Genomic DNA, 13558 nt, shown 5'->3' with positions numbered 1-13558 from the left:
CATTATCATATCTCTTTTGTCTGTCTACACGTAGTATTTATCTGATTTGTTAAGATTATAAAGATTATAAATACTTGTAGATTTGTTAAAATATTTAATGATTAGATTAGCAACATTCCTAGATATATTATTACTATGTATTAGTATATTTTTTATAAATATAAGCATGTCTTAATTTAAAATAATTTCAATTATTTTTAACTATTAATAATTTATTCAAAATAGTAAATGTTAAAAATTTATCTGGTCAATGCACAAGAAATACTCGTCTTCATAAAATATATAATAAGTGCTTTTGTCCTAAGCTGAACCAGAGAGTTGTAATCGTGGAAATACGGAGTATCTTTGTTCTTTTATTATGTGGGAGATAGACAGAGAAAACAAATACTGGTGTAGTGGCCCCTTAATTAAAATTTGTGTACATATTTCCTATATTTTATATAGCAAATTGTTGTATCATCACATGATTTTTAATATCTCTACAATCTTGTTATATCATAATATTTCAAATTAAATATATTGTTTTTCATTAGAAAGTATAACATTTGTGATGTTTTTTTATATTTTTTTAAAATTTTAAAATTGTTTATTGTAACTAGTAAGCTTGTATTATATTTCTTCCTCTCCTACAATGATTTTTGGCTTTTTCAATGTTAACCATTGAATGTTTAACACTATGAATTCCTGTATTTGAAAATGTTGTGTACTTTGATGTTTTTCTTAATGTTTATTATACTTTTAAGCAATTAAAGTTAATAAAACAACATTTTTTAAACTAAAATACATTGTGGGAACAAAGAATTAAAAAATCTTTTAGTTAATATTTTTTTTATAATTTGTTTTCTAAAGCAAGTTTTTGGTATTTGATTATTAAGGATAAATAAACCTTGAATAATCAAGGTTCTTTGATCATCATAATTTATTTTCTTTATGTTCATTTTTTTTTCAATAACAAAAACCAATATCAATCGTTTTTAAGTTTCTGATTGGCTGTTATTCAAATGTTACCTATAAACAGGATTTAGGACTTTATGAATTTAATTAATTGTTGTTATACAAATATTTAACAATTATCTGACTATAAAAAATAGTAACTGAATATTTACAATTTAAATTTAAATTATGTATATTTTTCACATTTTGTTTTTTTTTAAATATTATACATGTGTATTTTTGTAAAAAAAAAAAAAAAAACCAGGAGATATGTTTACAGCAAAAAGCCATCAATACAGTAATAATTATCTGCACTGAGAAATTTTGTTTATTATATTTTATACCATTGTTATTTATAATTTCAATATTTTGTATATTAATGCAACCATCTTTTGTTTTGGTAAAATGTTATTTTGTAGGTTTGATACAAAAGCTACAATAAATGATTTACGTTATAAACTATTGAATGTTTGTATCCTTATTTATCCACAAATAAATACTGTTTTTTTACATATTATAACTAATATCTGTCATCTATAACTTATAAATAATAATCATATATTAATTCTATATAATCTTGTATTTTAAGATTGGTGCTCCAGTTGATGGTGTATTAGAATGTCCATTATGTCTAGCCAAATTTGATGAAAATTATTTTGCTAAATTGTCAACTTGTAATCATCGTTCCTGTTTTGACTGTTTTCAACAATATTTACGTATAGAAATATGTGAATCACGTGTAAACATCACCTGTCCAGAGTGTTCTGAAGCTATGCATCCAAATGGTAAACTTTTATTTTTATAATTATATATATATACATATATTTTAATGTTTAATATATTTCTGTTAAGACATACAAAGTGTGCTCAATAATCTAGCTCTTTATGAAAAATATGAAGACTTCATGGTACGGAGAGTGTTAGCAGTTGATCCTGATACTAGATATTGCCCTTCGCCTGACTGCAGGTAAATTATTTTATGTTTAAAAGTTTTTATCAAAATTTAAAATAAAATAGTTTAAACCTTTTATATAAAATCATACTAATTAATTACATGTTAAATTTTAATTATGTATTACCACATTGGCAAATAGTTGTAAAATACATTTTGTTTCCTATGTATTCTTTAAAATACCACTGTTTTATTACTGATATAGTAGTATTATAGTAATATTTATCTGTATTTTGTTATGAATATGTACATTTTTTTAAATTACTGTTATAGCTATATTAATATTTTTTATACTTTATTATAACAGTAAAAACGGCCTAGTAGATGAGTCAAGAGCAATTGATAAACATTATTATAACTCTTGTAATTGAAAAGTGTAATGAGAAAATAAGAAAATTTACAAATGTAAATATATAAATATAATGGAAAAAATTCTCAATATAATTCTGCTTTAAATTAATAGTATCTAATTGAGCAATACTATTTGTACTTTCATAAAAAAATATTCAAATTATTACTGCTATAAAAATAATGTCACATTAAGAAGAGGGGTTTCAAAGTATTTTATGCACACAATATGAATATTTGTATACAATTATTTTTACTAAATTGTGTTATAAAGACTTAATGTAACTTGGAGAAGTTTCCAGTTGACTTCATTAGATTAGGTTTTTTTTATTTTATTTTTTACAAGATTTTATTTTGTAACTTCACTTGGAAATAGGTTTTAAATTTTACATACTTGGTGTATTGGTAATAATTAATAATAAAGCTGTATTTTTTAGCTATGCTGTCATAGCTGCAGGTTGTGCCAGTTGCCCAAAGATAAAATGTGAACGTCCTGGTTGCGATTCATACTTTTGTTACCATTGCAAAGCTGCATGGCATCCTAATCAAACATGTGATTCCGCTAGAGCAAAACGATCATCAAATATGAGAACCTCATCTTTAACATTTAGTACAGATTCACAGTCACGTATGAAATGTTAATAACATTTTTATTTTGTCAATGTGATAGTTATATGAAATATAATTTTAGGTGAAGACATTAAACCTTGTCCTCGTTGCCAGGTTTTAATTGTAAAAATGGACGATGGCTCATGTAATCATATGACATGTGCAGTTTGTGGAGCAGAATTTTGTTGGCTATGTATGAAAGTAGTCAGTGATTTACATTATCTTAGGTAATGGTATTTTTTTGGATATATTTAGATTAGTAATTATAATTGATTTTTGAATTATTTATTTATAAACTTAAATTTTAGTCCTTCAGGTTGTACTTTTTGGGGTAAAAAACCCTGGTCTAGAAAGAAAAAGCTTCTATGGCAATTAGGTACATTAGTAGGAGCTCCAGCTGGTATTGGCTTAATTGCAGGAATTGCAATACCTGCAATAATTATTGGTAATTAATACTTATTTATCAAATAATTAATTAATTGATTAAATATTCATTATTTGTTATTTTTTTTATACTAAAAGGCGTACCTGTTTGGACTGGACGAAAAATGTATACTCGTTATAGACTTTCAAGTCGATTAAAACGGAATTTTGCAATTGCTGGTGGGGTATTAGCTGCAGTGAGTATTTACTTCTTACTAATTTTATTACTTAAAACTTCTATATATTATAGTTCAAATAAAAAAAATGTGATAAAGACGGTAATTAAATTAGTTATATATTTTTATTAATTTCATAATTTGTGAACAGGGACACAATTGATCTTACCTATTAATTAAATTAATTCAATTGTATTTATAATAATTATTAGTTTATAGAACTAATAATCATTTTAATTTTATGCAAATTTATTAAATATTTTAGGCTTGAGATTGTTTTACTTTAATTTGTCTGAAAGTTTAAAATTATAATAAAGGAGTATGTGTGATTTATATTTTATTTTACAAGTATAAAAGTTATATTTTCATTAGTTGATTTTAAAATACTTTTCCTTGAGAATAATATCTATTGTTTTACTATCAATGTTTAAATCTGATTCAAATTTATATAATCACTGAATTTGTATGATTGAATTGAAAATCGCTTTTTGACTATTAGTTTTTCATATCTTTACACTAATATCATTTGTATAATTATATAATATATTTATTTTCTTAATTTTCATATCATAACCATATGTACCTATGTGCTTTTGTAGTATTCATTTAACTTAAAGGTATTTACAAATCAATTGTTCATTTCAATTTTATAATCAATAATGTTTATTATTACTATAGTAAGTAAAATCACATAATATGAGTAGTATGGACAGCACCGTTACATTAATTTAGGCAACACAATTTTAACATGTCAAAATGTAAAGAATCAGTAAAAACTGATTAAAAAAGAAAAAAACAACATGTTTATATAACTGTATTGAGCTATAGGATCTAATAATAAATTTATTTCTTAGCATATCGTGTTAAGGTTATGCTAACATTTAAGGCTCATGAAATGAAATTAATATGTTGATTTATAGCTTTAACAATTTTTTTCTAATATTAATATAATTTATGAATTCTTAACATTTAAAAAAATTACCTTAACCTCAAGTATCATTTGAATTTGCAGAACTAATATTAAAAGTAAAAGTGAAATAAAAAATTTATATTAATTATAACAAGTATATTTCTCTATATATTATATAGGTAGTGTGAAAGCTCTAAAGTTATTACTCGAGAAAAGAGAAATACATTATAAATCAAAGTAAAATTGAATAAATACTATGCTGAAATTTCAGTTAAATGTCTGTTGAAGATTTCCTCAGCTTGTAGATCGGTCAACAGGTCTAATAATCTTTGTTCGGTTTCTTGATTGCCTAAAGCAACGTCTACTGAACCTATACACAAAAGTACTGCTAATAACTTTGATTCCTTCATATCTTCATCCAAATCATATCGACTGTATTCAAGTTGACCTTCTATATCTACACCCAACTTACTCGCGTGCGTTGTTAAAGCTTCCCAGTAGATATCTACTAACTCATTTGAATGGTTTCGTCTAGTTTCTGTCGACAAACTACTTACAAGTAAAAGTGCAACGTCGTTAGTTGGTCTACTATAAGATATCATTTGCCAGTCTAGTATTACACATTGGTCTTGTTCTCCAAACATTAAATTGTTACACCAAAAGTCAGTGTGCGTCATCAATCCCATCGGTTCTTTAGGTATCATGAGTGATCCGATTATTTGTTTAGTGACACGACATAGAGATCTAAGTGTATTGATTAACGTGTCGTATTGTGGCCCTTTAGATCGTAAGAAAACATGCAGTTGTGGCATTCCCCGTTCGACAAGTGCTTGGTAAGATAGTGTGGCACGAGATGTTTGAAATAAGAACGGCCAACGTTCAGTGAGCGGCCCGTGCTTAAGTTTTAAAGCAAGAGATGTAGCGTGGATTCGAGCTATAGAACGGAGAGCGAGTTTTGCCTCTGTGTATGTAAGTCCAGTAGAGAAATTGGCTGCTGTATAGCCGCGTTTGGATAAGTTTTCCAAGACTAACATTGACTCGTCCTTACCACTGGCACTCATACCAGCAAAGTAACACTGGGCTACTGGCATGTCACCAATCGCAGAACGAGTGTGTTTTGTAAGCACATTTTCTTCTAAATTTCTTAACTCAAATAATACCTGTAATCAAAATTGAATTATTATAATGTTAAGTGCGTAAAAGACAATGTAATGGGTGTTTTTAGTAAGGGCTCGTTCGTTCTTTTTTTGACACGGTGTTTAAAAATAATTGATTGATGTCCTCTGTTACACGTCAAAAACTTTTTAGTTTTTTGTTCTAGTTAATTAGAATTTCATTGGAATATTTGAGCATTTTGATAAAAGTTGGTTTTAGCTAGATTAACTGTATTTTAAATAAAATTTTAAACATATGTTCTAAATAAGCGTAGTATTTCAAAAGGTATAGTGTAATAATATTTTTATGGTTTCATTTTTTTTTAGAAGTATATTTATAATTATAATAGGATAGATGTGTTGTTAAAACATAATTTAAATTTTAAATTTATAAATTGTGTATCAGAAAAAACCAACTTATGACAGAATAAAAGTGGTTTGATTTAATTTTAATCAACAATATGTAATTATCCTACTGACAGGATGGTAATCACTATTGTTAAATGGTTTATTATTATTGGCATATAAAAAGTATATATAAATATATTGACGAATTTAATTATCACGAATCTCATTGTTTTAATTACTACTTTTTGTTCATGATGCTTATTTAAATTGATAGATACCTTCTAATTTTTTTTTTTGTTGTCTTGATCGCAAGCGTTAAAATTAATTTCGTGATATATAATAATAGATGTATCCGACGCATGTGCGGTTGGGGTAGGGGATGTCTCACGTTTACGATACCTCAGGGTCACGTGTGGTTAGGCGGTAATAAACAACAATACGCACCTACCTCTCCGCGCACACGCTATTCCCTTGACTGGAATTCTTTCAAAGCATCCGTCAAACCTATAACCACATCACCGCATCTCCGCAGCCTAACTATTTTTTGTTGTTTTTAATGGTCGGAACAAGTGGTCAAGGTCTACTGCACACACGATGGGAGTTATGTAGCCATGACAATTACCGATGTTTGCACGGATTGAATTCAAATAACTCAGTCAATCAGTCATACATGCCAATCCGCGATGATAGACGGGCTACAGCGAATTTTAGAATATCCACATAAAATTCGATTAGAACTTTCCTCTAACGTGTTCGAATATTTCGTGTGCAGTTCGCTCGTGGTGTGTACGGTACAAAAGGGTGATTGACGTGCAGACGTGCTAAAGCGCGACGTGTAGGGTGGATAAGGCCGGTGTAATTGTTACCAGGGCGAGGAGAAGGAAGAGAACCCACCGTGTTGTAAAAGTGAACTTCTCTGTAGTCGAACTGGGCTTCGAGCACGAACGCCCGGGAGTAGGGCTCTTGCGGCAGGCTCTTGATGACCACGTCCAGCGAGTCGGTACCCGTGACGCCGTCCACCGCGTACACGATGTGTACGGCCACTATAGAGCTGAGCACGTTGTGCGGATCGGACACAGCGGGCGTGGCGATGGTCCGGTCACCAATCACGGTGACCGAGTCCCGCGGCCGGCCGATCAGCCGGCTGATGACGCCCGATAACCAGTCCGGGTCGGCTGGCAACGGTTGCCGCTGATGCTCGTCGTCATCGTCGGCTGTAGTTGATGCGGCTGCTGACATGGCCGAGGATCGCTGACGATACCTCGCGGTTGGGGGCGGATGGACAGCGCTCTACTTCTGGACGTGCGGCGGCAGTGCGTAGTACGCGTACTACACGATAACACTGGCCTCAGCCGCGCGCGCGTTTACGGAGGCGGCGGTGCGATTGCGTGCGCGCGCGTGTGTAAGTCGAGTCGACGACCTGCATCCCCTGAGCCCCCTCCAGCCGCCGCCGCCGCCGCCACCCTTAACCACCCCTCATCCGAGTATCGGTCGCCGTCGACTGAACTCCTTCCCCTCCGTACCGGTGACAACGGGGAGACGTTGGCAGATCGCGATCTCTCCCCGCCGCTGCAGCTGGTACTATGCGATCTCCCTTCTACAGTGCGCAGTCTCCCACCCGTCATCTCGTGCTTGCTCCCGCCGTCTCGCTTCGCGTGTCCTGCGGCACGCCCGACCGTCGCTGTGGGTGTGTACAAGAATGTACGTCATCCGTAGGTTATCAATACCGCGGAACTGAATCAACGCGCCGTGACGTAATTTCGGGATGAGAAAGAGAGAGAGAGAGAGAAAGTGACGATAGTAAGTACACAAAGCAGATAGTGAAAGATGAAAACACCGATAATAATTTTAATGCATTTTATATATAAATTTGTATATGATGTATGTATAGAACATGTGTACTATGGAGTATGGACGGTGATTGAGAAGGCGGAGGAGTTGGTTTTGAAGATTGTGGAATTCTATTTTGGAGTTGATATAGTTTTCATCAAGATCATCGTAGTCTTATCGGTACTCGGTAGTAGTAGCCTTAACAAACATATTTGACATTTTGAGAGATTGATAGAGGTGTGGTTATGCGAATTTAAGAACAAATAAGACCACTTAATGATAAAATTTTATAATTTAACTAAATCTCGGCTTGCGTGTAATTTTTGTTTCGCGATCATCAATTTTACGCCTAATGGTTGACGGTTTATGTCATTGCATTGTTGCGTTATCGTTCTTTTAGTACCTAAAATAGTGCCCTATTCAACAAACTTACGTATTGTTCACCATCACAAAAGCAATTACGAAAAAATTAAATTTAAATCCCTCCGACTCAATATCAACAGATTTTTTTTTTTATTTCCTTATTCTTATAATGGTTTATTATTATGTTATGTCATAAATTAATCAAGGCTATGCTATTTGTACATTTGTACTTTGTAGTATGTTTTTTTTTTGTAATATCCTTTAAAAATGTTAGTTAATATGTTCACGAATCGCCTAATACCGATAGGTACAAATAATTCATTTTTTATTTGCATATTTTTGCATATTTTAATTATAAACATGAAAATGCATATTTTATGTATATTTAAACAAAAGTAGGGTAAGAGGCTATAGAAGCAACAACATAGTACGTTCCTAATTTTAATTTCATATAATTAATGATTTTGACTTAAATTTAAAATAATGTTATTATGGTGTTAATTTATTTAAAAGTAATATTAACAAAACAATTTGGTTTCTATATAAAGAGATTTTATTAAATTATAAAAGGTTCCTATGTTATTTACTGATATTTTAGAAATTATTGAATAATAGTTTTTATAATATATTTAAGCGTGTTCACTGTTCTGACAAAATGAAAAGTATATTTGACTTTAGTCGAACAGCGATAACTCGAAAAACTTAACGACTAGAATTTTTTTTTATTCCTCTAGAGGCCTAGAAGTATAAATTAAGTATAAATTAATATAAATTCGTGTTAGATATCTGAATATCTCGAAGCGAATTTTTATCTCCCTTCAACTTCCAGTTATTGCGACTCAACTGTATTTTATAATGAATATAAATCGTAATCCTACATAAATTCTAATAATAAGTTATATCGATATACATAATTATTGGTCGTTTGAGATATAGATACATACCTTCACTACATTTTAACTTAATATGAAAGCTGATTTAATTGATTATAATTATTCATTTATATTCTAGCTTATGGTGTTTTTGCTGAAATTTGTGTTCATCTTTGCAATCTGCATATTATATTTATTTATAAAGTTTTAGTGTTCCAAGGCTCTGACCTATATTGTTAATCAATCATACTTATTATTCCAATTAATGAATCCGTTATACTTTAAATTATTAATCATACCTATTATATATATCACTGTTCAATAAAAATGTTTTAAGGCATTAATAATATTTTATACTTACTTTGAATTTAATTTAAAACATGGTAAATATATATGTATGTATGTATGATGTACATACATTATTATTTATAATCATTCTAATAAAAATTATTATTTTACCTTTTTTAAACATACTATTAATTATATCATACCGTTGATATACAAAGTAGAAAATTATTACACATTTTGATCTAAAGAAATTTAGACCTTCTAGGACTTGGAGCTTTTAAAATTTAAAATATTTTAGAGTGTTGTTAAAGTAGTCTAGCAGTCTAGGGTTATAAAATAAAGTACTATGTAATATATGTTAATTAAAGCTTAAAGGAGGTAGGTAAATAAAAATTGTTATTAAGAATATTTAATTTGTAAATATTATATGTAGATTTTCTTAGTAAAAAAACGCTTACCAAGTCAGAGTTCAGCATGTAAATTTTCTTGATTTTTAATTTTAAAAATTTTTTAATTGTATGCAATTATAGGTATAATGTATTTAATTTTAATTTTTATTTAATGAGATAAATCACCGAAACCGGAGAGCGGATTTTGTTGTTTGGGGTCTTGTTAGATTCACATTGGCTAGGAGAAGTGCCATGAAGATGTTCAGAACTTTATCTTTTATAGTTAATTCATTACAGAGCTTCAAAAAAAATTAAAACACATTTTATTGGGTGTTTTTATTTATGTTTTTTAGCTTTATAACTTAGTAGTGAATTAACAATTGAAGATAAATTTCTAAAAATTTTCACAACACTTCTCCTAGCCAATGTGAATCTTACAAGACCCCAAATAACAAAATCCGCTCTCCGGTTTCGGTGATCTAAAATACTAAATGAAAATCTAGCAAAAAATAACTATTTTTTTATCTGTAAAAAAGTAAATAATTTTTTTTGAAAATTTTAAATCTCACATTTTGTATCTACTTGATAATCCCTTTTTAATGAGCTATTAACCAACTTTTAGCTATAATAGTTTTGGAGTAAAGTTAAAAAATGGAAATTTAGGTACTGTTCACGCCGACGTTTTTGTGGATTCAAATTGTTATACCGCTTTGGTGTGATATTGGATCTCTCTCTCTCTCTCTCATTAATATTTTATGTTAAAGCTAGCTTAATATTCCATCTACTCATTACAACTTAGTTACATTTTTATCATTTTCCTACTTAACACAAATTCTTTTGAAGTTTTAAAAATTCAGGCTTTTTTAATTTCAATTACCATATTTGATTAAAAATCAAGAAAGTAAAAAAAAAAATATGTTTATTATAAATGAAGCTTAGAATACATATAAAACTAGTCTGTATGCATAAAATATTTGTACGGCTTCTACTCTTTTTTAAGTAAATTGCTAAATTGTAAGTAGACTGCGGGTAGTTATAGTTCTAAACAAATTTAAAATGTATTTTTATAGCTTTTAAAATATATTCTTAATATTTTATTTTGTTTAAAATATAATTGTTCTTCTGAATTTTTCAGTTAATTGCTGCACCAGTTATGGCCAGTTTAGCTGTTGGAATTGGAGTTCCAATATTATTATTTTATGTTTACGGTGTAGTTCCAGTATCTCTGTGTCGCTCAGGTGGCTGCGGGGTTACTACATCATCAAATGGAGTACATTTTGATTTTGATGAAGATCACAGCGCTCCTAAAACAGTTAATATAGATTACTTCACAACCACTGGTAAGTCAAAATTAAATATTAATCTATTTTAAACACTTGTTCAAATATCAATTTTATATTGTTTATAGATGGTGATACTGTAAGTCACGGTGCTGAAATTGGTAATCCTTCCATTGGAGAACCGTCATTCTGGAATGATTGGGATGGTGATACTGCATTGGGAAGAGATGCCGATCGAGAATCAGCAAGTACTGTCGCATTAGCTGGCAGTTTGTTAGCTCAAAAGTAATTATTTATTTCACAAATCAATCATACAGTATACGAGGTGGTTCATTTACCATAAAACACTCAATATTTCAAAAAGTATTCGTGTTTTTGAAAATATTTTTTTACATAGTTTAAAGTTGTTAAAAAACGTTTTTATTAAAAAATTATAATTTTATTTTTTAAATTTTTTAAATTTTTTGAATGACAACACTGAGTTTTAATTTCATATTCATATTCCAAAGAAAAATAATTTCCTGAGTATTTTGATACATAAAAATTGAATTTAGGGCGAGTATTTTATGAGTTATAAGTATTTAAAACTTAGACAAGCTGAGTAGTGGACAGATAAATTTGTGGGGTAACCCCATACCACTCCACTTCGCGCAACTAAACTTTAAATACTTATAACACGTAAACTACTCGCCCTAAATTCAATTTTTATGTATCAAAATACTCAGGAAATTACTCTGCTTTGGAATATGAAATTAAAATTATGCTGTCGTTCAAAAAATTAAAAAACTTAAAAAATATAAGGATAAAAAATATTTAAAAATATAATTTTTTAATAAAAACGTTGTTTTTTAACAACTTTAAACTATGTAAAAAAATATTTTCAAAACATGAATACTTTTTGAAATAATGAGTGTTTTATGGTAAATAAATCACCCTGTACAGTACTATTTTTACCAATAATTTAAGTATACATTACTATCCAAAATATATACGATTAATATGTGAATTAAATTAGTTATTAAAAAATATAAATTAAGAATTGGTTGAATTTATGTATACACAAACATAAATTTGAATCTTATTTGAACTTTTTCCATACTTTCAGATTGTCAAACTTAAAAAAATGTAAATTTTAAAATATAGGGCAATTTTTTTATTGATCAACATTTATTATTTCAAAATAAACATTAAAAGTTTATGAAAATATTTTTTTTTAATTTTAATTTTTGTATGTGATCAATACATCATATATTTTTTATTTCATATGCTAAAGTGGTGCCGTCATTTTTTGCAAAACTAATATCTAATGCCTCTAAATCATATATTTCTTGTTTTATATCACTTTCATCATATAAACTTATTATGTTAATTTGTATAGATTGTTTGTCATTTAAAATTAAAAAAATAGAATATATTTTGTTTCAGAATATACAATTCAAAATATATGTTAATGTTGTCATTTAAAAGTTAAAAACTTTGAAAAAATATTAAATATTTTATTTTATTTCAACTAAGAATTATTTAAAAAAAATATTTTCAAAAACATTAATATATTTTGAAATAATGAGTATTTGATAAAAGAATTTAAAAAAAATTTTAATTAATCTGATGTCAGACCCGAATATACTAATTACTTAAACATCTTAAAATTCAAACTAACATTTTTCTCAAATTTTAAATTGAATTAATTTTTTAAAGTTTAAGATGTTTGTGGTTTTGAAAAGTTTCTAAATATATCCTTGATTAATTAATTAATTTGATGATGTTACATAAGAGTTGACAGCAGTGAGACGGCATCAATGCGTTCGGGCCAAAAAACTGTGACTGATGTGAGTGATGAGACACAATCACAATCGCAACAGCCTATAAATTTGTCTCTAAGTTCATTAGAAGAGTTAACTGCCGGATTGATGCGACGGGTATTAGGAAATAGTGATGAAACCGATACTCCAGCAACATCAATTAGATCACGTACCACTACTGAAGTGCGTTTTGGCAATACAGTCAGCATTATTTCTCCCCCTGTGATGGACTCCCATCAAAATTTTTTACCTTTTAGGTAAATATTTTGACCTCATATTTAATGTTTTGTAATTAATATATTTTACATAAACATAATACATTTTTTGATTTTTTTTTTTTAGAGGGTTTGTAAGAAACTTGCTCTGTAGAACATCAAGTGAATTCCCAACCAGCTCATAATCATATATTTGTATTGTTTTTTTTTTTATACCTATGAAATTATACCATTTACAGGGCTTTATATTTTGCTCTCACTTAAACTGGTCTTTCTATTTTTAGTTTGATATTTTCATTAATGTTTTTTTTTGTGTTTACAACTATATTTGTATAATATATTAATATATATATATAATTATTATAATTTATTTATCATAAATATATATATTTAATTTTTCCTTTAAAGCGACTGTGATCACTGGGGTTTTATTACTATATTTGTTTATTTATTTATTTTTGTTTTTTTGTCACAATTAGTAGATTATTATTACAACAAATGTTAACAATATAGAATTTATTAATTGTATGAAAATAAAAAATAAAATAGAATAAGTTACATTTTTCGGTAACCTAAATTATTTGTTTAAGATTAATTATTGCATTATAGCTATTAAAATAATTCTAGAAACCAAAATATTGATAATTGTGGTGTTATTTAAGTTTT

The 13558-nt window shown here is 28.6% G+C and overlaps 2 protein-coding genes across 4 annotated transcripts in view; one reads left to right on the top strand and one right to left on the bottom strand.

Annotated features, from left to right (window-relative positions):
- Positions 1–13528, top strand: part of LOC113559306 (E3 ubiquitin-protein ligase RNF19A-like) — a 30230-nt gene extending 16702 nt beyond the window's left edge. For 2 of the 3 annotated variants that reach the window (XM_026964980.2, XM_026964982.2), the window contains exons 4-13: positions 1523–1718; positions 1786–1900; positions 2671–2870; positions 2925–3069; positions 3151–3287; positions 3365–3462; positions 10731–10935; positions 11004–11160; positions 12650–12934; positions 13020–13528. In XM_026964980.2, the coding sequence (XP_026820781.1) occupies positions 1523–1718; positions 1786–1900; positions 2671–2870; positions 2925–3069; positions 3151–3287; positions 3365–3462; positions 10731–10935; positions 11004–11160; positions 12650–12934; positions 13020–13077 (1596 nt within the window). In that variant the 3' untranslated portion in view covers positions 13078–13528. The remainder of the gene's footprint in view (positions 1–1522; positions 1719–1785; positions 1901–2670; positions 2871–2924; positions 3070–3150; positions 3288–3364; positions 3463–10730; positions 10936–11003; positions 11161–12649; positions 12935–13019) is intronic. The other variant, XM_026964981.2, reaches the window with a different exon arrangement.
- On the bottom strand, positions 4063–7239 carry LOC113559307. Its single transcript, XM_026964983.2, has 2 exons — positions 6748–7239; positions 4063–5511 (listed from the first exon to the last, which is right to left on the bottom strand). Exons 1-2 carry the CDS (start codon positions 7090–7092, stop codon positions 4606–4608), a joined length of 1251 nt encoding a protein of 416 aa, XP_026820784.1. The 5' UTR covers positions 7093–7239; the 3' UTR covers positions 4063–4605.
- Positions 13529–13558: the final 30 nt, after the last annotated feature.

The sequence above is a fragment of the Rhopalosiphum maidis genome, chromosome 1, assembly GCF_003676215.2.
Source record: "Rhopalosiphum maidis isolate BTI-1 chromosome 1, ASM367621v3, whole genome shotgun sequence".
Classification (NCBI taxonomy): domain Eukaryota; kingdom Metazoa; phylum Arthropoda; class Insecta; order Hemiptera; family Aphididae; genus Rhopalosiphum; species Rhopalosiphum maidis.
The sequence above is the reverse complement of the archived record's forward strand: the minus strand, read 5'-3'. Positions and strand labels throughout refer to the sequence as shown.

What these genes read in the sequence shown, in the direction of transcription:
- LOC113559307 (XM_026964983.2), bottom strand. Translation starts at nt 7,092, where the DNA reads ATGTCAGCAGCCGCATCAACTACAGCCGACGATGACGACGAGCATCAG. An exon ending in AAGTTCACTTTTACAACACG is followed by an intron (nt 5,512 to 6,747) that starts GTGGGTTCTCTT and finishes TTTTGATTACAG; the next exon opens with GTATTATTTGAGTTAAGAAA.